General features: G+C 48.3%; 1 protein-coding gene across 1 annotated transcript in view; it reads right to left on the minus strand.

Annotated features, from left to right (window-relative positions):
• Positions 1-1,112: 1,112 nt before the first annotated feature.
• Positions 1,113-27,522, minus strand: part of LOC140425596 (CUB domain-containing protein 1-like) — a 111,427-nt gene continuing 85,017 nt past the window's right edge. Inside the window, exons 5-9 of the mRNA XM_072510076.1 lie at positions 18,464-18,694; positions 16,862-17,236; positions 12,230-12,589; positions 8,366-8,456; positions 1,113-3,388 (exon numbers count right to left, since the gene is read on the minus strand). Coding sequence (XP_072366177.1) covers positions 2,986-3,388; positions 8,366-8,456; positions 12,230-12,589; positions 16,862-17,236; positions 18,464-18,694 — 1,460 coding nt within the window. The 3' untranslated portion in view covers positions 1,113-2,985. The remainder of the gene's footprint in view (positions 3,389-8,365; positions 8,457-12,229; positions 12,590-16,861; positions 17,237-18,463; positions 18,695-27,522) is intronic.

Raw genomic sequence — 27,522 nt, forward strand, 5'->3', positions numbered from 1 at the left:
CCAAACGTATTCTTCAAGCAACGCCTCAAGAAGTAGATTATGGACGGAACTCTCCAGCTGCTCGCCGGTGGCAGGGTTCGCCGGTGCTGGCCCGAGCCCACCCCTGCCCGCGGGTTTTCCGGCGTGGTGGGGGTGAGAATTCCCAGTGGCGGGAAGAAAGAATCCCACCGTCGGCAACGGCACGCTGCATCTCACCACTGAGAAACATGCAGCAGGGGGACTGAAGAATCCAGCCCCATGTTATTTACTCATTCATGGGATGTGGGCATTGCTGGCTCGGCCAGCATTTATTGCCCATCCTTAAATCGCTCTTAAGGAGGTCTTGTGACGCAGTGGGTTAGCGTCTCCGCCACTCAGCCAGCAGCTCCGGGATCAAGTCCCACTCCAGGATTTGATGGTTCATAACGCGGCCAAACAGGTCGAGTGTGTCGACCTGCAGATCCTCCCAAGCACGCCGATGGATGGCGGGAAGGGTGGGAGAGACTCCTGGTCGGCCGTGCTCAATGTGGAGTGACCATCAATTCACTCGAAGACACGTGGAGAAGTAAACCGTGGTTTTAATCAGCGAAGAACTGTGCCTGCCTGCGACCGGTACAACACTGAAGGCGGCCCCGCAGGTCAGCAGCTCTTATACGTCCCCTAAAGGGGAGGAGTCATGGGCAGAGCCCATACATGCCCCAACATATCCCCTGTGGGTGAAACCACACAATGGCCCATAGGTTAATAACATAACATAACATAATACAGTGCACTGGTGAATTATCAGTAAGCATACATTCACCACAGCCCCCTCAAGCTAGAAGCCCCTGATGACGGACTGGCGACAGGTTCCAGGAAAAGAAACCTCGCTATGGGAACAGATGAAAGTCTGCCTTGTGCCCCTTAGGGATGCGGGAAGAGAAGGAGAAAACAACTTCATTGCTCAATGGTTGCAAAACACACGTAGGAGGCATGTCGAGGCCTTGAGAAAGTTCTTGTCATAAACGCAACTCGAGTCGTGAGCAGACTCGCTCTTCAGCCTCCCCACATGGTGCACGGGACATGTAGATCTCCCAGGGGACATGGCAAAGTTTCGGACCTCGAGAGAAACCAAAGCGATTAAGAAACAACTGCACCATGAATAAAAAAAATCTTTATTAAAATGTTTCAAACAACAACTGCAATTTGAAATTTCAAACATTTGCGATTTCAGACTTGTAATACAAAAACACGACCGTAGTGAGTCACATTTGGCAATTCGCCGACTCATCAAATCAAGCATATTTACACATTCAGCCTTAAAACAAGTGCTTTGTACCATAAATAAATTACATATCGCCCCCAAGTTCACTTAAATCCACAACCCGTCTACTTATTTCACAATCTATTTACACCTGTTTGATTAAAGTGGGGATTTAGCTGGCTGCAGTGAATGGATCTTGGGGAGGCAGCAAGCAGTGCCTCACGAAAACAGTTCAAACAGTCGCTGGAAGATCCAGGGTTGTGGAACGATAGCTGTACCTAGAGGGCACAGTGCAAAGCAAACAGGCCAAAGTTACACCGTCTGTTTAAAAGTGTCTCAATGCTTATATGGCACTCATTTGAAATTCCCGCTTTGCTAAATTTCACCAGAGACATAGTTTCACTATGATAGCAGAGCATGGTGTTTCAATTGCGTTAAGCGCTCCTGCCCTGTCCCGAGCTCAGGGCCAGAAGCGTCTCCCTGTTTGGTTTACCATTCGGGACGTTTGTCACAAGGGGAGTCTTGTCACAAATTGCAACTCTTGTACAGACATTCTGTGCCAAGAACTGGGCCTTAACGTACATGCCCACACGCGCTTGGCGAGTTGTCATTAATATAGATCCACCCAAACTAGTACTTGGGAAACAGAGTGTGATACTGGGCACCCAACGTAACAAAATACAGAAATCAATAACACAATAGTAACTTTCCATTTAGCAGCGCCTACAAGTACATGACTACAGGCACACGATAACCTGAAACACAAAAACAGCAATTTCAAGTGCATTCAACGCGCTCCACAAAACACAAGTCACCTTAGGTGAAAGAAGTCCAACTAATTTGGTAAAAGCTTTCAAACAAGCACAGGTAACTTCTGGAACAATTTAAAAAAAAAATCCAAAAAGAAGTTAAAAAGTAGTCAGTTTTATGCGAACCTGCTTCTTTTACAACTCCGCTATCTGTGGAAAACTTTTCTGCTTTCAAGCCCACTATATCGAATCAGTTGCCAACCAATCCCCATGGGAACTGGGACCAGCTGAGAACTAGTAATAAACTATAGATCACAAAGAACATGGGCATCGCTCTTGGTGTGTGTGCGTGAGAGAGAGGGAGAGAGAGAGAGAGGGAGAGGGGGAAACTGGTTGTAGACAACTTGAGGAGGACCACTCTGCAAGCATGGGGCAAGGCGAGGATAGGCATTTAATGAACTACATGGACAGCATGACCACAGTGCCAGGCTTAGTGGCTCATCCAGGACTGCGGTATCGCTGGGATTATTTCTGGAACGTGGTGTTCGGCTGGATTTTTCTTCTTGGATAATAAGGAGAGTGGAACAGGAGGGGAAACTGCTACACTCTGGAATGCAGCGCTACTCTTCCACCTGAGCTGACGGGCAGTGTTTGTGACCAAAGATAGGCATGGTGTGGGGAGGTATGAAAGGAGATGGACTTTACGGGTTCTCTCTTTATCTCCAAATTAAAGAAGATGATCATCGGTCTGGAATGTGGAAGAATGAACCATGGAAACAATAAAAGGAGGCTGAACTTCTGACTGGTTGTCAGTGATTGTGGAACTGGACGCCAAACACAGGGAGAAACAAAAGTTGCAGGGTGCAAAATATTATGTCAAAACAAAAATGCCCCAAAACGTTGCTACATTCAGAGGGTTAAAACCAGGGAGGCACAGCCCACTAAATATGGAATGAATTTGTTAGTATACAGTAGTTGGTATGCACACACAATTTGTAAAATCAGACAGCTTTGCTACGAACTGGAACTTTTATCACCATTCCCAAGGAAAGTAGCCATCTCTCCATTGCTCTTCTCCGCATTTTCCTTCCTTATCGAAAATGTGTACAGGTCATTGACCACCATGGGATCCGCCCGTGGACTGCCATCCTTGGACGTGGCGCTGCGGGGAGGGGGGAGAGCAGGTGGCTCGTTTCCCATTGGGCCGTCGAAAGATCGATACACGTCCACTTCCGGAATGGACAGCATTCCCGATTTATTGAAGTAATCGGCATAAACGCGGTCCTCGTCGATCACAGCGTAAATGTGCGAGTCATTGTCCTGCCTCCCCTTCGCAAACTTTCGCCTCCGAGCCAACATCCGGCTGTTCACCCCAGGATTGTAGATGGCGAGGCCAGGCTGACGATTTTGCCTCTTCCTGTGTGGAGTTAACATTAAAATAAAGCTTCATATTTGAGAAGCGTCCAATCACTTTGACATTCACGTTAAGAATTGAAAACGTAACCAATTGGATTTGTACAAGAGCTGCAGCCATCATTGCAATTGAAATACCTAGCAACATTGGAGGAAACATTCCGAGAAATATCATTACAGTTTTGCCTTGGGGGGGAAAGAAAGAGGAATAGTTTGGGAAGTGGGAATATTTCAATCCTGGACCCCGACTTTAACCTGCCTATTTTTTTTTTTAAATTTAAGAGTACCCAATTCTTTTTTTTTTCAATTAAGGGGCAATTTAGTGTGGCCAATCCACCTACCCTGCACATCTTTGGGTTGTGGGGGCGAAACCCACGCAAACACGGGGAGAATGTGCAAACTCCACACGGACAGTGACCCGGAGCCGGGATCGAACCCGGGTCCTCAGCGTTGTGAGGCTGCAGTGCTAACCACTGCGCCACCGTAACCGGTCTACTTCTGAGATTTATTCAGGCGAGGCAAGTGAATCCACACACACCCCTCCCCCAGGAGATGGGGTGGGAATTTAAATATATTAATTGGATCTGGTTTAACCTGCTTTCCAGTTTTTCCATGAGTGGCCTTGCTTTACAGAAAACCTGGCAGCTGAAGGGAGGTGGGGAGAGCTTCAGGGAAGGTCTGGGTCTTTATAGCACTGCTTGTGGTCCAGGAGGAGCGGGAGTAGTGCTTTCTCCCGACACCCCCTCCCCAGCTCTCAGGGCAAATTCACACCCCCCACCCCCACAATACAAAACCCCAATGGTTACAGAGCACAACCTGCTGGGTCAGATGGAGCCTCCTTAGCCATCCCCCATCCCAGCCCAGAGAGAGATCGACCCTACAGCCCGGCTGAACTGGACACCAAACCGGACAATCTGGCTGACTATTGGACCGGGAAACCCGTCAGGGATTGTGGGAAAACCTGGAATTTTCTATCTGAAATACTGTGCCGCCTCCAACACCAAAGAATCTGGATAACCTGCAGACTTAGATTTTTAGTCGGTCTCTCAGATCAAGAATGCTGCTTTTGCGTCAACTAAATTTAATATCTAGAACCTCCCGCGCCCCACCGCCACAAACATGTGACACAAAGTCAGCCAGGCAGTTGAAAGGGTCAATAAACCAGGATTAGACAATGTTCCTCGAACCTTTGTGAAGTATAAAACGGATAATCTTACCATCGAGGCAAAGGCTTTCAACCAACTATATTCTGCATCTCACAGCGACTTTGGAAAGATCGGCCAACGCATGAAATATTAATTTGAACTAAACTGGCAATTTGAACGATATTTCTGTCACACTCTCATAGACCTTCGTCTATTAGCAGCCTCAGGCAAAAAGACAATCCCACGCGAAAAGACGACGTTGCCGGAGCACAACAGAAAGCTGCCTCACAGGTATTGGAAACGCCACTGGAGCGGTAAATCAACGTTCACTGTCGCTTTCAGAGGCCGCGAGTCTACAACAGGATACAGGTTTGAAGCAACTGCTGTTTGAGGAGTTGGCAGAGAGAGGTTAACACGTCAACCAAGAGCCCAAAAACAAGGGAGTCACCCGATGCGGCGCATGGCAACACTTGACCTTGCGGTGATGCAGATTAACAGGATCAGTGACACGATTAACAGGCTTTTTCATGCATTTTTGGAGGGCAATTACATTGGAAGAATGGGAAGGACAAGGGAATAACAACAGATGCCAAATTGAAACGATTATCCCAACAATCAAACAGATGGTTGAATTAAACCAACAGTTCAGCCTTTGCATCACACCTAGCATAACAAGAACCACTGCTGCTAGAGATATGACTATTAATGATGTACTGGTCAATCGACTGCTGAATTACAGACAGGGCTTTACCTGGGTTTTCGGTGGGAGGTGCACTACAACATGGGTGCCCCCTCCCCCACCCTGAGCTCACCCCCATGGGTGCCCCCTCCCCCACCCTGAGCTCACCCCCATAACACCCCTGCCATACATAAATAAATAATAATTCAAGGTTAACAAACAATTAGCCCTGGGCAGCACGATGGCCCAGTGGGTTAGCCCTGCTGCCTCACGGCGCCGAGGTCCCAGGTTCGATCCCGGCTCTGGGTCACTGTCCGTGTGGAGTTTGCACATGTGTCTGCGTGGGTTTCGCCCCCACAACCCAAAAGATGTGCAGGCTAGGTGGATTGGCCACGCTAAATTACCCCTTAATTAGAAAAAATGATTTGGGTACTGTAAATTTTTTTTAAAAATTAAAATAAAAACAATTAGCCCTGCTAATACACCCCCTGTGCCATATGGTTGGTGAGGTTCAGGAACAGGTAGCCCGGTTTTGGATAAAAATATATTAAGGGTAGGAAGGAAAGGGAGGGGTTTAAATCTTCAGAGGCAGCGTTTGGGGGCTCTGGGGTTGCTGGAGCCGCCAGCCAATCAGATTTGCACAGACAGAATCAGCTTTCTCTGCCAACTTGCCTGCTGCAGGGTGGGGGATGGGGGGTGCGGTTTTACGGTTTTAAAATTAAAAAAAAAGAAATCATTCATGGGATGTGGGCTGTGCCAGCATTTATTGCCCATCCCTAATTGCCCTTGAAGGGGCAGTTAAGAGTCAACCATATCGCCGTGGGTCTGGAGTCACATGTAGGCCAGACCGGGTAAGGACGGCAGATTTCCTTCTCTAAAGGACGTTAGTGAACCAGATGGGTTTTTACCACAGTGGTTTCACAGTCACCATTCGACTTTTAATTCCACATTTGTTTTTAATTAAATTCAAATTTCACCACCTGCCTGGGTCTCTGGATTTTACCCAAGTTACTCGTCCACTGACAATACTGTGAAAATCCCCTAGTCGCCACACTCCGGCGCCTGTTCGGGTACACGGAGGGGGAATTCAGAACGTCCAATTCACCTAACAGCACATCTTTCGGGACTTGTGGGAGGAAACCGGAGCCCCCGGAGGAAACCCACGCAGACACGGGGAGCACGTGCAGACTCTGCACAGACAGTGACCCAAGCCGGGAATCGAACCCGGGACCCTGGAGCTGTGAAGCAACAGTGCTAACCACTGTGCCACCCTGTACACAGACTGTAACTATATCAGCATTTCAAAATGCAGATTTTGCTTTGTAATGTTATAAGGGATGACTCTCTCTCTTATAATTCCAAGTTCCCTAGCAGGGTTAATTATAGGGCCATGAATATCTATGGAACAACTAACATTTTAGCCTGGTTTTTGAGATCATTCTGATCTCAACCATACCACAAAGATTCTCAAACAGGAGAGACTGGGGCGGGATTCTCTGGTTGCCGACGCTGAAATCACGTTCGGCGATTGGCTGGAGAATCAAAGTTCCCGATCAAATCGGGGGTGGCACCGCTTTTGCGATGCGTCGCCCCCGCCAAGCACCACGTACCGACGGCCTCAGGACATTGCCGGAGGCCTGACCCCGATGCTCCGCCCCCGACCGGCCCAGTTCCCGACAGAGTCGGTCGCGTGTGGCCTCATCCGTCGGGGACTCGGCTTGGAGGCTGCGGACTCAGTCCAGCTCCGCCACATTCGGGGTAGGGCTGATCCGCGGGCAGTGGGGACTTCATCAGCGGCTGGGGGCACTGTGGGGGGTGGTCCGGGGCACGCGAGCTGACCGGTGTGGGGGGGGGGGGGGTTATTTCGCGGGACAGGCCCTCGAGCGGCCACCGGCATGTTGCACGGCGCGGCAACTGCAGGCCGACGCTGTGCTCATGCGCAGCCACAGATCCGGCAATTCCACCAGCCATATCGGCAGCTAGAGCCGGGTGCTCTACGCTGTGGGCATGCTAGCCCCCAGCAAAACGGGGAATCGGTGGCCATTGTACGCCATTTTCCATTCCCACGCGTGCCCCAGATAGTTTAGACAACTGAATATCTGAAGCCATTGAACTCTTAATGGTCAAAAGAGAAAGTCCCAGGTCCAAGGTCCAGACGTTCTCTCAAAGCCATTCTGTTTAGTTGGTGTGGTTCAGGAAGCCTCCAAATGGTTTGGCTCCATGGTGATGACAGAATTACAAAGCTATGAAGTATTTACAGCACAGGAACAGACCATTTGTCCCAACAGAGTCCATGCCGCTGTTTACGCGACACACAGATATCTTCCCAATCCTTCTTAGCCTAACTCCATCTAACTTCCGTTTCTCCCTCATTCGCTTTTCATTAAAATGCACCAATGAGATTTTCCTCCACCACTCCCTGTGTTAGTGAGTTTCACATCGTTATCACTCTCTGGGTAAAGAAGCACCTCCTGAATTCCTGATGTGAAGTCACTCGTGACTATCCTACACTTGTGACCCTGGTTTGGGCCTACTCCATGTAATGACGTGTATATAGTCAGGATAGTGAAGGGTTAATAATTACATCTGTGTGTAAATCAAACACTAGAGGGCGTTTCTACTTCTCTGTATTTAAGACAGCCTCAGGGAATTCTGGGAATAGCATAATGAGAAGCATGGTGAAAGCACATGAAGAAGCTTAGAGTAGATAGAGATAGCACAAGGTTAGATCAAAGTGTAGTTAGTGACTAAATATAATATTGAGTACTGCAAGACAGATTTAATATTATTTAATTATTATCTGTAGTTTTGTAGAGTGTTCGAACTTCATTTAATTAGTAGTGTAATAATAAATTAGTTTTGTTTCAATCTTTTGATTGGTATATTCTTTGTCAACACTACATCGGGTCATTCTGGAAGAAAGGACAAAGAATACAACATATTACCAATCATGGTAATATAACAATCCACAAACTGGTCTTGTCCAGCTCAGCTGTCTTGTCAACCCATCACCGGGCAGCGATCAGGTGGTTGCCAAGAAACCGGGTACTGGCTGTCTCAACTCACTTGAAAATACCGTCGAGGTGAAGAATCTCCGTGCGGAGGAGATGCAGCAGCGGAAAAGTACGGAAAGAAGAAATGTAGGGAAGGTACATACCATCGTTTAATGCAGCAGACTGTCACAGCAATGATGAGGACAATGAGCACGCCAGCGACAGCAGCAGCAATAACTATCGTGTCCGTCACATCTGTTTTATTTAAGAAAAAGTAAATAGTTTCACTCTTTAACTCGCACATTGGAAGAATCCACTGTTCCCATCTCCATTTCTACGTCGCAAAGTCTTACAAACCTCGCCCCGCTGGCTTCAAACCAGTTTTGTCCTTCAAAGTCGATCGGTATCTCAACCCCAAACATCTACTTTGATTCCACATTCCACCATACCCTATACTGCCCAGCACTGAAGACCACGCAGTCTCGAGAGCAATAGCTCACCTTACGGACTGAAACCTAAAGATTTTCATCAGAGATGGTCTTATCGATTGGTGGAACAAGCTCAAAGGGCCAAATGACTTCCTCCTGCTCCCGTTTCTTATGCTCCATATTTGGTCGTAACAAACATTCAAATGGAAGTTTTGAAGATTAAAGGGTTCAATGCAAATATCGGTTGGACAGCGTGGATCAGTTGGCTGCTCGATAAAACCCAGGTGCCTGGGGAGTATTAAACGATTTGACGGAGTTGATTGGAGTGGGAGATTAACCATTATTGGGGCCAGTTGCGAGCACAGAAATTGTTGAAAATTGCCAAGAGAAACCACAAATACTTTCCTCGAGTGCTCTGCCCGACTGCAGGTCCGACCCACAGCTCTGTGACCTCCATCATGGCCGCAGATCACGGTTAAGGGATTATGGTTAAGGCAAAGAGGCTGGTCCCAGCTGGCATGGGGATCGAACCTTGGGTGTTGTTAGCAGCTGTTTGATCCACAGAGGCTCGCCAGCCAACTGCCCTCGAACCCAGGGCCTCTGGCACAGAGGCAGGGATGCTACCCACTGTGCCACAGAGACCTCACTGGTCAACAACCCACCCTGTGGAAAAGTTGTCAGCTTCTTTCAAAAATTGCTGTACAACCGATAATCAATAAAAGGTCAGTGACCAAGACTTCAGCCCAAAGGCAACTGAATAAGTCTTTTATTTTTATTGCATGGAGCTTCAGGATTTTTATTGATGTTTGGGATCACGTTTGGCAATTAGGTTTCTTATCTGTGAAAACTGGAGCTCCAGGTTGACACACAAAAATATATAATACAATAGGACAATGGGATTGCAGGGGGACATACATGCCTTAGCCCATAGTCAATCAGGAGTATTAGCGAGGGAAAAAGAAAGTCAACAAAAAGAGTGTGACTTTTGCATTAATGGGATTTACCATTTTCTGAAGGAGTACTGGTGCAAAATTCCTGGGGAAGTCTGTGGACATGTCCTGATTTCTAGCACTATTGGAAGCGCATTCTGCACTACATTGAAATGTTGTTTGATTCCTATATACATTATGTTGAGATGCCGGCGTTGGACTGGGGTGGGCACTGTAAGAAATCTTCCAATACCAGGTTAAAGTCCAACATGTTTGTTTCGAATTGCTAGCTTTCGGAGCACAGCTCCTTCCTCAGGAGTCATCACCCGATGAAGGAGCAGTGCTCCGAAAACCAGTGATTCAAAACAAACCTGCTGGACTTTAACCTGGTGTTGGAAGACTTCTTACTGTACATACGTTATAACAGTGACTACACTCAAAAGGTTCGTCATTGTTTATAGAACACACCTTGGGACCTGCGGAGGTCATGGGCGGTATTATCGTCTTTCCTGCGTCATCTTTAATCTGCTCCTTTGCTTTTTGGCTCAACATTTCTAAATATTGATTTGTTATGCTCTAGGTGTAGCATAAGTGGCTTCCTTGTGGGGCACTTGACAAAGGAAGGTTCAGATGTGGAGATAACTTCAACACGTTTATTAAACTATTTACACTTCTATTACTCGGGTTCGACACTACTGCTAATCCTACTGTAGCTACCCAGACTGACTAACCAGTTGCTGCAATCCACGTGGTGGGAGTGATATTGAATCAACCCTGTGTCTCTACTCACTGACTGTGTCCACTGGAAAGAGGCAGATCATGTGTGTGGTGCCCTTTATATATGGGTTGGTGTAATGCCCTCCTTTGGTCGTGTCACCTCTGTGTATCGTGAATGTCCATTGGTCGTGTCCTATCTAACTGATCTATTGGTTGAGTGTGTGTGATGTCTCTGGTGCTCCCTCTAGTGTCTAGCTAGCCTACATGTATTTACATTGATGCACCACAAATATTATGTCCTGCGACTCAACCTCAATCCAATCGTGCATCTTTACCACTTTCTGTGCATGCGTGTCTTCTATAACTATTTGATTAATCTCCATTTCGAATCAAAAATGCCGGGAAGAGTTTACCTACAGTATGGCAAACATTGGCCTCATTCACGGACCATGAATCTTCAGGAGAAAAAGTTAGACAGTTAAACTACATTGGTGATGTGTTTGGTTCATTCCGATGAACGAATACACAATGCTTCATATGGATACTGATTTATTTATCTAAATTTGTAAATTGGAATGTGGATGGTTGGAGGGTGTGTTACCCAAGCGCACACGAGTGCTGGCGGGTCACCATTCTTTCCTGGGATGCGGGTGTCACGCTGACATTTGTTGCCCGTCCCAGATTGCCCTTGAACGGAGGGAGGGCAGACCCTTAAGGATGGCAGATTTCCTTCTCACTCTGCCATCCTTTCCTAAAGAACATTAGTGAACCAGATGTGTCCTTACGGCAATCAATGATGGCGGTCACAATCACCACATCTGATCAAACAATTTCACTGAAAACATAGTAATACTGTGGGAATAATAAAAGAATCTTTATTATTGTCACAAGTAGGCTTACATTAACACTGCAGTGAAGTTACTGTGAAAAACCCCTAGTCGCCACACTCCGGCGCCTGTTCGGGTACACAGAATGTCCAATTCACCTCACAGCATGTCTTTCAGGACTTGTGGGAGGAAACCGGAGCACCCGGAGGAAACCCACGCAGACACGGGGAGAACGTGCAGACTACGCACAGCCAGTGACCCAAGCCGGGAATCGAACCTGGAACCCTGGCACTGTGAGGCAACAGTGCTAACCACTGTGCTACCGTGCCGCCCAACAGTAGTATCACAATGTCATTTTTTCCAGGCTTACTGATTAGTTGCAGTAACCAACATGTTGACTTTAAGGTTGGGGGGGGCAGTATGAAATGCACTAGATCTAATAAAAGAACGACTTTGATCAGATTATTTGAGAGTTAATTCACCTAGTTCACCAATTTTTTTGAAAGTTGTAAAGTTAGAAGCTCATGCTCCATTGGCCTTCAATCACAAAGACCACCGCTCTCGTGAACCTCATCCCGTGAATGTGCGCGGGATAGTTACTTTCTAAGAGATATTTTGTTTTGGTGCCGTGAAGTCAGGTTTCGGGGTTGAACCAAAGAAAGAAAGACTTACATTTATAATCGCGCTTTTCACCACCCTCCGACATCTCAAAGAACTTTACAGCCAATTAAGTATTTTTCAAGTGTGCTCGCTGTTGCAATGTAGGAAACGAGGGAACTAATTTGCATACTCCCACAAATCGCAATGTGATATCCAACAGACAATCTGTATTTGCAATGGTGGTGGAGGGATAAACATTGGCCTGGGCACCAGGGATAACTCCCATGCTCTTCTTTGAATTGGTTACTGCAGGACCTTTTGTGTCCACCCGAGGTGGTAAACGGGGGTCGTGGTTTATCAGCTCATCTGAAAGATGCCACCTACAATGATGCAACACTCTCTCAGTTACTGCACCCGTGTGTCAGCCCTGCAGTGGGACCTGAAACCGGATCCCTGCGACTGAAAGAGACGAGAGGACTGTTAAGCGAGCACCGGCGGATGCAGAATCAAGGTTGACCATTTCCTACCTTCAGATTCCGACACTCGTACTTGAAACAGGAGGTTGAGCTGTTCACTGGAAGTGTAGCAATTAGTCACGTTCAGCCAGAACGTGTGGGTGAGGGAGTCGAGCGATTCGGGCAGACTGGCAGTTTCCCCGAAAGTCCATTCCTTGGGGTCCTCCCATTGCTCCCTGACGCGAATGATCACGTGCCTATGTGCGCAATCGGGAAGGGAGTGATTCATGAAGGTCAGTTCAGCCACATGGTCCGGAGGAACGGATATATTCCACGATGCCACCAAATCATTTAGCATTCCCGGTCCCCAGTTAGGGGTTAGGAGACACACTGGGGAGTCGGCATCTGGGATAATGTTCATAATGTAGTCATCTGTCGGAAGAAGAGGAGGACAAACAAATGAGTTGAAATGGAAAGATGGTGATTAGATAGCCAAATCTGATCATTCGATTTGTAAAGCACAACAAGCGGAACTATTATTCTAACACTCCTGATGCAAGACGCTGTCGCAAAACGGGGTTATAGAACAAAAGGGGAACAGCTCTAGAAAGCGAGCAGGAAAGAACAAGAGGAGATAGACAGCTCTGGAAAAGGAAGGCATTGCCCTGGTGACCAAACCCGCCATTCAATTGTGGCCAATTACCTGCCATTTCCGGTGGGTCAATATCATAAATGCAAAATCGTTACAAGGATGTCGGCAGGTCCTGGAAATTGCAGCTATGAGGAAAGATCGGACAGGCTGCGGCGTTCTATTCGGAACTGGGGAGCCTGGGGGCAGATTTGATTGAGACGTACAAAATTGTGAAGGGCCTGGAGATTGGCAGAAGGATTGGCGGAGAGATGGGGAAACACTTTTCACCCAGCGGGGTGCGGCCCTGACACTCGCTGCCCGAAAGGGTAGTTGAGGCAGAAACCCTCAACTCATTGAAAAGGGTGCCTGGAAGAGACTTCCGGTGGCGGCCATGGAGTGAGTGGTCGCGCACAGGGCAGCTCTGACTCGAAGGCGTTGGTTTGGGCACTTTATACCCATTAGCGGGGTAACTCCGGCAGAAAAGCGGTCTGGAGGGTGTGGTCCCCCCACAAGATTGGCATGTCTACCGGTTACCGGGTCGTCATGTCTACCGGTTACCAGACCCGGCAAAAAACTGATAAATACCTGGCTAAGGAGTTGGAGGGAAGGAAAAACTGGCTTCTTGTTCAGAGGCTGGGGAGCTAACCCACTGCAGCACAAGACCTCCCCCCTAATCTTTATTCATAGTTTATCTTCATAACTAATAACAGGATGCACAACTGAGTCCGCTGATCATAATATTTTTTTTACTTGGTGTTCCCAAGCTGATTTAGCATCAACCTCAATTTAACATAGAAGATCGGATAAACATAATCACAAATCGCGTGGAATTGGAATGTTTACAACCTTTCTCTGCTGGCCCAGGTGGGACTGGATGGTTCTGTGTTAAGGTGGAGCCAGTTTTATTTTGAGCTGTTAAATGTAAAAGCTAGATGCGGACGTCAAGCATTGCTCAGCGGGGAGTCTCCAAGTCAGGAGGTTGAGGGTTGAAATCCCTGAATTAGGCACATAATGCAGGCTGACACTCCAGTGCAGTACTGAGGGAATGCTGCATGGTCAGAGGTGCCAGAGGCATTTAACTGCCTGCTCTCTCCGAAGGAGACAGGGCACACACACACACACACACACACACACACACACACACACACACACACACAGACACACGAGGCCCCATGATGCAAGAGCAGTTCCCTGGCCAATATGCATCCCTTAGCCATGACTGAAAAATAGATCATTTGGTTGGAGTCTGCACGTTCTCCCGGTGTCTGTGTGGGTCTCACCCCCACAAATCAAAAAGAAGTGCTGGGTAGGTGGATTGGCCACGCTAAATTGCCCCTTAATTGGAAAAATGAATTGGGTACTCTAAATTTTTTAAAGTTGTGTATTTGAGAGTTCTGTAGTTAGAGATAGCACAGTTTAATTCAGTAACCTTATACTTTAGGAATACGTACAAATCTTATTTAGTAGTGTTAATAAATTAGTATTGTTCGTTAACAAAGCTTGTTGTTCTTTGTTCAACACTACACATCCAAACCATCCGGGGAAAGCAAAGCAGAGAACGACACAGTATTGGCCTGAAACCTTTGCACCACCACCAGCGAGAACAATATCCAACTTGAACACTTTGGCCATTCCACAGCAGTGATCATAAACTCTGCATAAAATCCGTCACTATAAAACCATAAATGCCTTCATAAAATGTTTGTTAAAAAAATGTTTGTTAAAAAAATTAAAACCGTTGTTGTGTTATGCTTCTTCATGTAGCATAAGCTGCTTCCTTGATGTATACTCTGACAAAGACAGGTTCCGACTTGGAGATAGGTTTAACACATTTATTGAACAGTTCACAATTCTCCTACTTGAGTTCGACTCTCTTGCTAATCTTGCTATAGTAACTCAGTCTAACTAACCAGTCTGCTCTAATCCATGCGGTGGGTGTGATGCTCTGATCTGCCCCTGTTTCTCTTGGTGTCCCTGTGGAAAGAGACAGAGCATGTGTGCCCTGTCCTTTTATATGGGTTGCCCCCTTGTGGTAGTGTCACCTCTGGGTGTCTTGACTGCCCATTGGTCGTGTCCTATTCTATGTGTTCATTAGCTGTATGTCTGCATGCCATGATGTCTCTGGTGCTCCCTCTAGTGTTTACTTAGTCTTAGTGTATTTACATTAACCCCTTGTGTATTTACAGTGACGCATATCACCACAACCGTCACATCTACTCACTTCTAAATAGAATATTGCAATGGCCACGTCTTCTAGAAAATGCTGTAAGGAAGCATTAGAGCTGCAGGGAGCCATCTAGTGATGAGGAATCGGGTTGATAGAGAAACACCGTGGGGCAGAAATTAGTGCCTGTGTTCTGGGTGGGAAATGTGGGCCAAAAAGGATGGAATTTGACCGGGTTGGATCGAGGTGGGCTGCCTGCGACATGGCATGCACGATCCCCTGTTACAACGGCACCACATTGGTGAGAACTGCATTGCAGGTCCTCAAGGCGTCAGCCCGTTTGAAAACATGTCAACGAGGGGCTTCTCTCACTAGGTTTTCCGAAGGGTGTTGCTGCTGCTTCACCCGGTTGTCCGGTTCTTAATGCGGCCGAATTAAAGTTCACGAATACAAAATTAGAAAAGCAAAAAGAAAAACTTCTCATTTATACAGCACCTTTCTCACCCACTAGACCTCCCAAAGCACTTTACAGCCAATGAAGTGCTTTTTGAAATGTAGTCACTGTTATGATGTAAGAAACGCGGCAGCCAATTTGTGCACAGCAAGATCCCACACACAACAATGCGTCACGACCAGATGATCCATTATTTTTTGATTTGATTTATTGTCACATGTATTAGTATACAGTGAAAAGTATTATTTCTTGCATGCTATACAAACAATGCCTACCGTACATAGGGAAGGAAGGAGAGACTGCAGAATATAATGTTACAGTTATAGTAAGGTGTAGAGAAAAGAGTAACTTAAACATTGTTAGAGAGTTTAAAAGAGTTAGAATGAAGTTTTAGAAGCATAGAACGAGAGTGAAAGATTCTGAGGGTATGCTGGGCACAGCTTGCAAGAAGTCGCCTCGCTCTGGCGCCATCTATTTTGTTAATTAGAACATAGAATATACAGTGCAGAAGGAGGCCATTCGGGCCATCGAGTCTGTGCCGACCCATGTAAGCCCTCACTTCCTATCCCCCAACCCAGTAAACCCTCCTAACCTTTTTGGCACCAAGAGCAATTTAGCATGGCCCATCCACTTAACCTGCATGGCTTTGGACTGTGGGAGGAAACTCACCTGTAGGAAACCCACGCCGGGAATCGAACCTGGGACCCTGGCGCTGTGAAGCCACAGTGCTAACCACTGTGCTACCGTGCTGCCCACGATATTGAACGATAAATATAGGTCATGACACATATATGGAGGGGGGGGGGGGGGGGGTTCTCCCTGGGGTCTCGCTGATATTTAACTCTCAACTCACATCACAAAAACAAAGTATCTGGACATTATCATATTGCTGTCACTGGGAGCTTGCTGTGCACAAATTGACTCCACATTATATTTTTAAAAAAATTCTTGGGATGCGGGCATCGCTGGGCTGGGCATTTGCTGCCCATCCCTAATTGCCCTTGAACTGAGTGGCTTGCTCAGCCATTTCAGTGGGCGCAGTTAAGAGTCAACTGCATCGCTCTGTGGGTCTGGAGTCACGTATAGGTCACACCGACCAGGTAAGAACAGCAGATTTCCTTTCCGAAATGACATTGGTCAACCAGATGGGTTTTACAACAATGGTCATCATTGAACATTTAATGCCATACTTTATATTGAATTCATATTTTAACCTGGTGGTATTCGAACCAAGGACCACAGAGCTACACCCTGGGCCTCTGCATTTCTAGTCCAGTGATAACACCACCACGTTACCGCCTCCCCTACATTACAGCAGTAACGACATTTCAAGACAGCACCTGATTGGCCTTAAAGCGCTTGGAGACAGTGCTAACCACTATGCTACCGTGCTGCCCACGATATTGAAGTGGTTGTGAAAAGCTCAACATAAATGCAAATCTTTCGTCGGGTTACCTGTGAGACGTGGAATGAAAGATAGACTGATATCCAAGTCACTGGTATTCCACCCTTTAGAAGTCTGCAGCTCCAGTATCACATGGTCAGCTGTTTGGATCTTTTCCATGGCTCCATGAGGGCAGAACAGGCCAACATTGGATCTGACCCCAGACGGTTTGAAAGTGCTCATGTTGTACATCATGCCCCCTTTGCAAGTCTCGTCCGGAAGCAGTTGCCGGAGCTTCAACCGCTCGAAGGCCAACTCGATGGTCAGATCGTCTGGTTGCTCGAGTGTCCATCTGAAAGTCTGCTGCGGTACTGGCAGCTTCAAAAGTACATCTGGCAAGGTCAAGACCATGTTGCTCACATGACAATCCTCTATATCTTTGCAGTCTAGGAGGGAAAGAAAGAAGGGGAAAAATTAAGAACTTTTTGACCAAAATGGTAGAATGGATCAAGTGCACATGTAAAATATATATTTTTATGCAGGTACAGAACACAATAGGATGGGTCTTGTCTCCTTGGCTCCCCCGTCCGCACTGCCTAAGTCCCTGCCTCTAGGGCTCCGTGCTAACTCGCTATTTCCTGGGGTTCACAGACCCCCCCCCCTTTCCCGGGCTGCCACGCCCACCCCCTTAAAGGGACCGCATTTCCACAGGTACAATAATCCAATTCCTGCCTCCACCACAGGCTCGGGCAGAGCATTTTAGATCCTAACCACGTACTGTGCAAAGTTGATTCTCGTCATGTTGTCTTTGGTTCCTTTGCCAATTCTCCCCCACCAACCCCCGCCCAAACCCCGACTTTCAAACTTTCCACCAATGGGAATACATTTCCCCTGATGTACTCGTGTCCATTCCGTCATGCATTTGGCAGCATTATCTTTAGCAACAGTTGATCCTGGATTTCTGTGATAAATATGGGATTTGTTTCCTCTATCCCATATTTTCCTTTCAAGGATTTAGCACAGGCATGATTGGCCTAATGGACTGTTTGTGCCGTGTCAGAGGTTGGGACTATTCCCGAGCCCTGAACAACTCTGGGAGGGGAGCCGTACAAGAGGTTTGGGTTCATTCATTGGGATTTTCACATAGCCACTGCCACGGAGATGGGCTCACGGTCCTCAATCGGACAGTAGGTGGGCTCTTAAGGTTGGAGGGCACGTCAAGAGGCCTTCCAGCTTCAGAGCTGCACCACTCTGCAATGGAAGATAATCGGGGGGGGGGGGGAATCTTCAACACAGAGATCAATTGATTAAAAAAATATATTTTTCTTAAAACATTTTTTTTTTTGTTGCAACCAAGCCATTGCTCTTGTGGGCAACCCCTCTACAGGGTGGTCTGCAGCTGCTCTTGCCCCCGGGGAGTTGTTGTCTCCAGTTAAAGAACCATCTGGTGCAGGTAGCCCCATCAGCTACTGAAGGCACCCCCTCCCAAATGGCAGCCACTAGGAAGGGTATTGGGAAGTTGGCAATGCCAATTAGCACTGGAATCTCAGGCAACCTGGCCCCAACTCTTCACGCCAGCTTGTAAACCTCAAGCTTGCTCTGCTCATTTCTGCAATAACTCCAAGTAAACCTCAAAAGAGGTGAAGATACGAGGCCCAAGACAGCACACTTACTGGTATTCTTGGTGGCCACGATACTGATGTCCCGTGTTGTATTACACCCAGAGTGGAAATAGATGGTCTGGTGGCCTCCGGGCCCCAGAAGCAACTTGGAACTGCAATTGGAATTCCAGAGGGGATAGGTACAGATGCAGGACGGAAATGAGGAATCTCCGCCGGCCTCCTGCAGCTGTTCAATTTCCACCGAAACACCATCCTCCTCTTTCAGTCGGATTTCAAATTTCTCTGCGGGAACGAAAACGCAAATAAAGTCATTTCAGGAGAACGCCCGGATCTACCAGCGACTTTTCGGAAAAACAATTAAACCGGATTCGGAGTGACTTGCTGAGCGAACGCAGCACTGGTGCATGCTGCTCGGGAAATTTGATCCCAAGATTGCTCTGGGCTACTTTCACAGAGAAGTCCGTTAGATTTGTAACATAACAACAGCAACTTGTATTTATCCGGCGTCTTTTAAGGGAATGAAACACCTCAAGGTGCTTCACAGGAACGTTATAAAACACAATTTGGCCCCCGAGCCACATTGGGAGATATCAGTCAGGTGACCAAAAGCGTGGTCAGAGAGATACTTTTTCAGGAGCATCTTTAAGAGAGCAAAATGAGGTGGAGATCGAGCAGCAGAATGGCTTAGGGAAAGAATTGCAGGACTTGGGACCCAGGAGACTGCAGGCAGCGGTCAAAGAGGGCGAGAATAACACAGCTATCTCGGAAGCTTGTGGGGCTGGTTTGCAGAAATATAGAGGGGCGAGACAATGGAGCAATTTGCAAGAAAAGATGATCACAGACGTACAGCGGGTGGAACACAGTAGGTCAGCCAAAAGTGCATTGAAACTGTCAGGGCTTCAGGTAACACAGACACAAATAACAGCCCACTTAATTCCCATTTCAAGTTTATCTAACTTTTATCATTTTAATTGCTTGAACAGGGATCTCCATATAAAAGTTGAGGAGCTGCCAGATATACTCCAAAACAGCATTAGGCAGCTTAAAGAAAAAAGGTGAAAAAATTATGGCCCCATCGCAGTGGGGGGGTGGGGGGGAGGTTTTGCTTTAACAATCGCTGATGTCCTTATATTAATGTCAATGCTGTTTTAATCTGAACGATGCAGGCCCCAAATCCAGACCCAATCCAGAACGCTGGACTCAAAAACATCAGCAAAGCTCTGCTGGAATAGTATGGACACACATCATTTATGTCTCAAGGCACCAAAAGCGTTGGTTTTGACATCAAAGTGCTTGATGTATCAGCTGTTGCACAGTTGGCCGAGCCTCAGAGTTGGAAGGCTACCATTGGCCAGAAACTGGACTGGGCTGGTCATATAAACACTATGCCTACAAGAGCAGGTCAAAGGCTGGGAATCCTGCAGCGAGTAACTGACCTCGTGACTCCCCTGTCCACCATCTACAAGGCACAAAGTCAGGAGTGTGATGGAATATTCTCCACTTGCCTGGATGAGCGCAGCTCCAACAACACCCAAGAAGCTCAACACCATCCAGGACAAAGCAGCCCGCTTGATTGCTACCCCTTCCACAAACATTCACTCCCTCCACCACCGACGCACAGTAGCAGCCGTGTGTACCATCTCCAAGATGCACTGAAGGAACTCACCAAGGCACCTTAGACAGCACCTGCAAAACCCAAGACCACGACCATCTAGAAGGCCAAGGGCAGCACACACATGGGATCCCCACCACCTGGAAGTTCCCCTCCAAGTCGCTCACCATCCTGACTTGGGAATAGAATTGCCATTCCTACACGGTCGCTGGGTCAAAATCCTGGAACTCCCTCCCGAACAGCATTGTAGGTGTACCTACACCCCAGAGACTGCAGCGATGCAAGAAGGCAGCTGACCACCACCTTCTCAAGGGCAATTAGGGATGGGCAATAAATGCTGGCCGAGTCAACGACACCCACATCCCGTAATTGAATACATTTTTCATAAGGACGCAAGCTCAAATCCCACTCCAGGACTTGAGTTTAAAGATCCTGGCGCAGACTCCAGTGCAGTACAGAGGGAGTGTCACAGATTCTGCCTTTGGGATGGGATAGCCAAGGCCCTGCCTATCTTTATAGTGGATGCAAAAAAACGTAACTGCTGCTTTCGGATGTGGAAGGGGAAGGAAGAATTGGGGATATATACAAGTGGCTGGGGGAGCAGGGAGGCAAGCGGGTGGTGAAGATCAAGGAGAAATGGGAAGCAGAGTTAGGAGGAGATGGGAAGCAGAGTTGGGAGGAGATATTAATTGGGGAGTATGGAGTGAGGCACTGCAAAAGGTAAACGGGACCTCCTCTTGTGCAAAGATGAGCCTGATACAGTTTAAGGTGGTGCACAGGGTGCATATGACTCGGGCGAGAATGAGTGGGTTCTTTCAGGGGGTAGCAGATGAGTGAGAGAGGTGTGGGCGGGGGCCAGCGAATCATGCGCACATGTTTTGGGGCTGCGAAAAATTGGGAAGATTCTGGGCGGGTGTGTTCACGGTCTTAGCCAGGATAGTGGAGGAGGGAGTGGACCCGGACCCATTGGTGGCGATATTTGGGGTTTCAGAGAAGCCGGAGTTCATGGAGAGGAGGAAGGCCGATGTCGTGGCCTTCGCCTCTCTGATTGCATGACGGCGGATTTTGCTGGAGTGACGGTAGCGGCTTGGTTGGGTGACCTGTACGACTTCCTGCGATTAGAGAAGATAAAGTACGAGTTAAGGGACTCAGCAGGGGGGTTTGAGAAAAGGTGGGGGACGTTTGTGACCGTGTTTGAGGAGCTGTTCGTCGCAGGGGGGTGGGGGAGGAGCGGGGGGGGGGTGAAAAAGGGGAAAAATCTGTACAGACTGTATAGTTGATTGTTGGGAAATAGGTTTCCCGGGGTGTTTATTTGCAGTAACCTGCTTTGATACATGTTTGTAATAACTACATTAAAAAAAAAGATTACCTTATCAATGTCACACTGCTGCTTGTGGGGGCTTGCTATGTGCAAATTGGCTTCCTACATTTCAACAGTAGATACAGTTCCAAAGCACTTCACTGACCAATGGGTGCTGCGTATTCTAGTATGGACAAGGCCACTTTTGGAGTTTGATCACATGATGTACTGATGACATCATCGGCCCTTTGAGTGGCCCAACAGTCAGTCTGGTGCAGAAGCCTGTGTGATGACACCTTTCCAATAAAGCTCTTGTTTGTTTGTACATTTGTGGCCTGCAAGGCTATCCTTTAAAAATACCACAATGGAGATGTCACGCCGTCTTGGAATACAAGGTCTTTCTTTCTTTTGAAGATTGTTCAAGATTCGAACTACGTTTTCGGATCGAACAGCAACTCCATTGTTTGCAATAAATTGGAAGCGATGATTTGTATAACTATGAAAAGAACTCAGCATTTATCGCAATTTTCTACACTCAATCCAAAACTATTTTTATGAAGGGCAACTGATTCACAATGGGAAGTGAATATATAAATAATTTTAAAAGTTGTGCCTTCCAGACACCCTGTAGTGCTCATTTTCCACCACCCTTTTATTACTGCAGAAGTGTCAAAAGGAGTAGGTCAGTGCTCTGTCTATTGTTCAAAGAGTTGATGAAGACCACCATCAAATCAGCCATGATCTTACGGAATGGCGGAGCAGGTCCGAGGGGCCGAATGGCCTTATCCTGCTCCTATTTCTTGGTTTTTCTGGTCACACATCTTCTTGGTACACCAATCAAATCACTCCAAATATTTCCTCGAAAGAAAGCTTTGGACGGGATTTTCTCCGATTATCCGCAAAGTCCGATGTTGGGCGGGAAAAGCAGCATTGAGCCCGCTGGCGGCAATGGCGGCTTCTTGCGTTGTATGGTGCGGGACTTGGAAGAGTCTGGGGTTCCACAACATATCGCTGTCGGGCGGCCTCTGATTCGGATGCCCTTCCATCGACTCAGCACTTGAATGATCCGGACGCCATTTTTACGTTCTGCCCCGGCGCACAGCAAGCACACCCAGAAAACCATCTTAACCCCAGGTACCACCCTGGCAACCCCGGTATTATTCTGGCACGACCCCCCCCCCCCCCCCATTAACATAGGGGTATGATTCCGGCCTATGGGCCCAATACTGATATACAAATGCATTACAACCAGGTTCTGGATGTTGAACGGGGGGAAACGCAGCCTGCCGCTGACTTGGCAGAGGAACAATCGATTCCGACTTTTCCTTGAAAAGCGATTTTGGTTCCCTCACAATATTTTCCACTCGTGTCACCAAGCCCTCCCGATGCGACAGGGAAAATCCTGGCCAACGACATTTTGTTCCTCAGAAACCAATCTCCACCTCTGTGGGTACTACTGGGCCGCCAATGCGACGATGGTGCGCAAGTGGGTGATGGAGGGGAAGGGGGCTGCATGGAAGAGGCTGGAAATGGCGTCTTGTGTGGGTACGAGTCTGGGGGCGCTGGCAACAGCGCCGCTGCCGCTCCCTCCAAGGCGGTATACCACGGGCCCGGTGGTGGTGGCTGCCCTCAAAATCTGGGGGCAGTGGAGGCGGCATAGGGGGGAAGTTGGGGCCTCGGCGTGGACCCCAATACGGGGGAACTACCGGTTCGCCCCAGGGAGAACAGGTGGAGGGTTTTCGGGGTGGCACAGGGCAGGGATACGAAGGTTGGGGGACCGGTTAGTGGACGGGAAGTTCGTGAGCATGGGTGAGCTGGAGGAGAAGTACGGGCTCCCCACGGGGAACACCTTCAGGTACTTACAGGTAAGGACATTTGCCAGACGGCAGGTGGTGGAATTCCCGCGGCTACTGCCACACACAGTTCAGGACAGGGTGCTCTCAGGGGCGTGGGTGGGAGTGGGGAAGATCTCGGAAACTTACCAGGTGATGCAGGAGAAGGAGGAGGCCTCGGTGGTGGAGGTGAAAGGTACGTGGGAGGAGGAGTTGGGAGAGGAGATTGAGGCAGGTACGTGGGCAGATGCCCTAGGGAGCGTGAACTCTTCCTCATCGTGCGCGAGGCTCAGCCTCATACAGTTTAAGGTGCTGCACAGGGCACACATGACCGGGACAAGGATGAGCCGTTTTTTTGGGGTCGAGGACAGGTGTGTTAGGTGCTCAGGGAGCCCAGCAAATCACACCCATATGTTCTGGGCATGCCCAGCGCTGGAGGAATTTTGGAAGGGTGTGGCGAGGACGGTGTCGAGGGTGGTAGGATCCAGGGTCAAACCGGGCTGGGGGCTCGCAATATTTGGGGTGGCAGAGGAGCCGGGAGTGCAGGAGGCGAAAGAGGCCGGTATCCTGGCCTTTGCGTCCTTGGTAGCCCGGCGAAGGATTCTTCAGTGGAAGGATGTGAGGCCCCCAAGCGTGGAATCCTGGATCAGCGATATGGCGGGGTTCATTAAATAGGAAAGGGTGAAATTCGCCTTGAGAGGGTCGGTACAAGGGTTCTTTAGGCGGTGGCAACCGTTCTTAGACTTCCTGGCAGAACGGTAGACATTGGTCAATGGCAGCAGCAACTCGGGGGGGGGGGGGGGGCGGGGGGTTTACTTTATTTCTGTTTCTGTTATTTACACTGGAGGGTCCAGGGGGGTGTATATACCAGTTGTGTTAAGTCGGGGTGTTAATGCTAATTTATTATTTATGTACAGGGGGGAGGGAGGGTTGCTTTTCTAGACCGTGTTTTGTACGTAACCATGTTGGGTTCCTCTTTCATTTTGTTATTGATATTTTATGAAAACCTTAATAAAAATAATTTTTAAAAAAGAAACCAATCTCCAGAAATGTTTTTGAATGAAATTCTGGAGCGCAGGAAATAAATTTTCTACCCGACACACAATCATATAACGATCCAGCACGGAAGGTGGCCATTCGGTTCATCAGGTCTGTGCTAGTTCTTTGGGAAGAGATATCCAATTTGCCCCACTCATCTTTTCGTCTCTATTTCTTAAACGGTTTCACTTCACGTTTGAAATGGGTCTCAAAATCCTAGGCATCAACGAGGTACTTTACCTTAAAAACTACATGGACATCCAACTGCCCTTGTGCAATTTACATCATCGTGAAATTGGAGCACCGAACTCAAATTGGAATAAAAAAGGTCTGTCCCCTCATTGCAATGATGATTTGAAAATTTCTTCATTGCTTTTTTACGATTAACAAAAGCAGGAGATTGAAGCCTAATTTTTTTTTTGTCTGCAAGTCTGCCTTGCAACATTGGCGAAGGCTGCTTTGGCAATACAGAAAATGGTGTTTTCTTTATTGACAATTTGTAAAGAAAACAGAGAGCTCTTTTGATTTGGTAATTGCTTACTTTTGGCCAAACATTCTGTGAAGTAACGTCTATCTTTGCAGAATAAGTTTTGGTGGAAGGAGGCAAATTTTCACGTACCAAGCTAAACAACACACTTCAGCATGTTGAAGTAATTGGTTTCCAGGGTTTTATGTTTACAGGAAGCCAACGAGGGGGAGAATCGATTGAGTTGGAAAACCCACTCGAGCACCCTTTCCAAAATCCACGGGTGGCGATCCTGGCGGTTTTTGTTCCATAAATTTGGAGTACCCAATTATCTTTTTCCAATTAAGGGGCAATTTAGCGTGGCCAATCCACCTATCCTGCACATCATTGGGTTATGCGGGTGAAACCCACGCAGACGCGGGGAGAATGTGCAAACACCACACGGACTGTGACCCAGAGCCGGGATCGAAACCGGGTCCACAGTGCCGTGAGGCAGCAGTGCTAACCACTGCGCCACCTTCTCGCTCGCGATCCTCGTGGCTATGTCAAGGATCGTGCATGCTCCTCTTCTGGCCTTGGTGCAAGTTACCGGGTCAGTGGGAATTGACATGCGAGTTGCGTGCACATGAATCACTATCGGCATGTCATCGCTCGCGAATTTAATTTCCCCAGGATGTGGAGTACACTCTCGAACAATGTATTCCACATCCCAACTGCTTAAAAATCTTTTTCTTCCCCCTCCCCATCACGTCACCTCTGGTTCTTCGACGAATCATGTTAATTTGGCATCCCGTGCCTCTTTACCTGCCAGCCCATGGGAGCATTCCGCTGAAATCACAGCAGAGCTTCAGCTCAACATGTCAAGTAAACTCAGGCTTGGGTTTTGCAGCCGCAAATATCACAAATTGTTCATTCTCAAGCTGGAATCTTACTATCTTCCAGATTAAAGAGAGCTTTCTGACAGTGAGGCACGGGGTATGGTGGAAGAGTGGACTAGACCGGTGTTCGTCACACTTTTTCTCTGGGAACCCATTTTTACCAACCGGCCAACCTTCGGGACCCAACCCGGCCGACCTCCGCGACCCACGCCAGCCGACCTTTGCGACCCACGCCGGCTGACCTGCACGACCCACCATTTTCCCCTACCTTGTTTGCTGCTGACAAAACTGGAGGAAATGGTTTTGGGTCCCTTTGGCCCTCGTACACGCTCCTCCAATGGAACCTGTTGGATGAAGGTGAGGCCTTCTGGTGTCGGAAAGTATGGAGTCTCCATCTGTCCAAAGTTCTGCATTTTTTTCCGGTAACATTTTATCAAATAAACCCTCCCCCGAACTTGTAAAATAAAAATAAAAAATAAAATGAATAAAACCCCCCCCCGAACTTGTAAAACAAAAAGCTGCGACCGTTTAAAAAAACAAAAAGCGGCTGCACTGCACATGCGTGCCCGATCACTGGTGCGCATGCGCGCCGATGATCTGGCACACATGCGCATTGAGGCCGCATATTTTTTACATGGTTGCGGCCATTTTGAAGGCCGCTTGCAGCCGGGTTTTTAACAGCCGGATGCTGCGGCTGTTGCACGCAGATTTGCGCGATCGGGAGCGCCGCGACGGACGGCTCCGCAACCCACCCGCGGGTCGCACCCCCGGGTTTGACAATGCCCGGACTAGATTATCCCAGAGGGAACGGTCTCTGCAGAATGTTGACAGAGGGAGTGAAGGGAAGATGTGTTTGGTGGTGGCATCACGTTGGAGTTGGTGAAAATGGCGGAGGATTATGCTTTGCATGCTGTGATGAACAGTTATTGTAACACTGTACGCTTTTCATCATGTAAGGTGATGTCCCCTTTAAGACCGGGCTTGGAACCCTGGGGGACTCCGCCTCCGGCTCCGCCCACCTGGGAGTCGTATATAAGGGGCCGCCTTCTGGGCGGCACCCAGTTAGCACCTGTCTCGGCACCAGGCTAGTTCTTAGCTTATTAAAGCCTTCTTTACCGTTCTACTCTCTAAGCGTCGTTGTAGAGGGTACAACAATTTAATAAGCTAAACTACATCAGGATGGATGCAGGCCTAAAACCAGAGAAGCTCAACCTGGAAGCACGGACACCGGAGGCAAAAGAAAATTTTAAATACTGGCTCCGATGTTTTGAGGCCTATCTGGACTCCTCAGAGACCCCCATCCTGGGGCCACGCAAGCAGCGCCTACTCCACGCCCGGGTGAGTCACGGAATCTCCGCCACGCTCGAAAAGGCGACTACTTATGAAGAGGCGGTCGAGTTACTCCGCAAGCGGTTCGTCAAATCCATCAACGAGGAATGCGCCAGGCATCTGCTCTCTATCTGCCGGCAGCGCTCGGGGGAATCGCTAGACGAATTCGTTGAAAAACTCACCGCGCTTGCCAGGGACTGTGACCATCAGGATGTGACAGGGGAAACCCATATGAACCTGCACATCAGAGACGCGCTAGTGTCCGGCTTCCGCTCGACCTACATCCGACAACGGTTACTCGAAAACAGGGCAAAAGAACTCCAGGACACGCTAACGCTCGCCTCCTCGCTGGAGGTGGCCGGACATAATTTGGGTACGTACCCCGCGGACTCTGCAAGCCCCCCTCGGACTTCCTCAGACTCAGCCACGTTACGGGCCTGCGCTGCGCGGTGACCCGCTCATCCTGGGGGCACACCGTGCTAAGTCTGCGGACAGGGCCAGCATCCACGCACACGCTGCCCCGTGATCTGCAGCGACTGCGGGAAGAAGAGGCTTTTTGCGAGGGTCTGCCTGTCCTTCCCAGGGGCCAGAAAAACAAAGAACAGACGGCCCGAAAATCAGGCTCTCAGGCCCGCAGGCCTCGCAATGCAGCTGC

Source organism: Scyliorhinus torazame, chromosome 6, assembly GCF_047496885.1.
Source record: "Scyliorhinus torazame isolate Kashiwa2021f chromosome 6, sScyTor2.1, whole genome shotgun sequence".
NCBI classification, from domain to species: domain Eukaryota; kingdom Metazoa; phylum Chordata; class Chondrichthyes; order Carcharhiniformes; family Scyliorhinidae; genus Scyliorhinus; species Scyliorhinus torazame.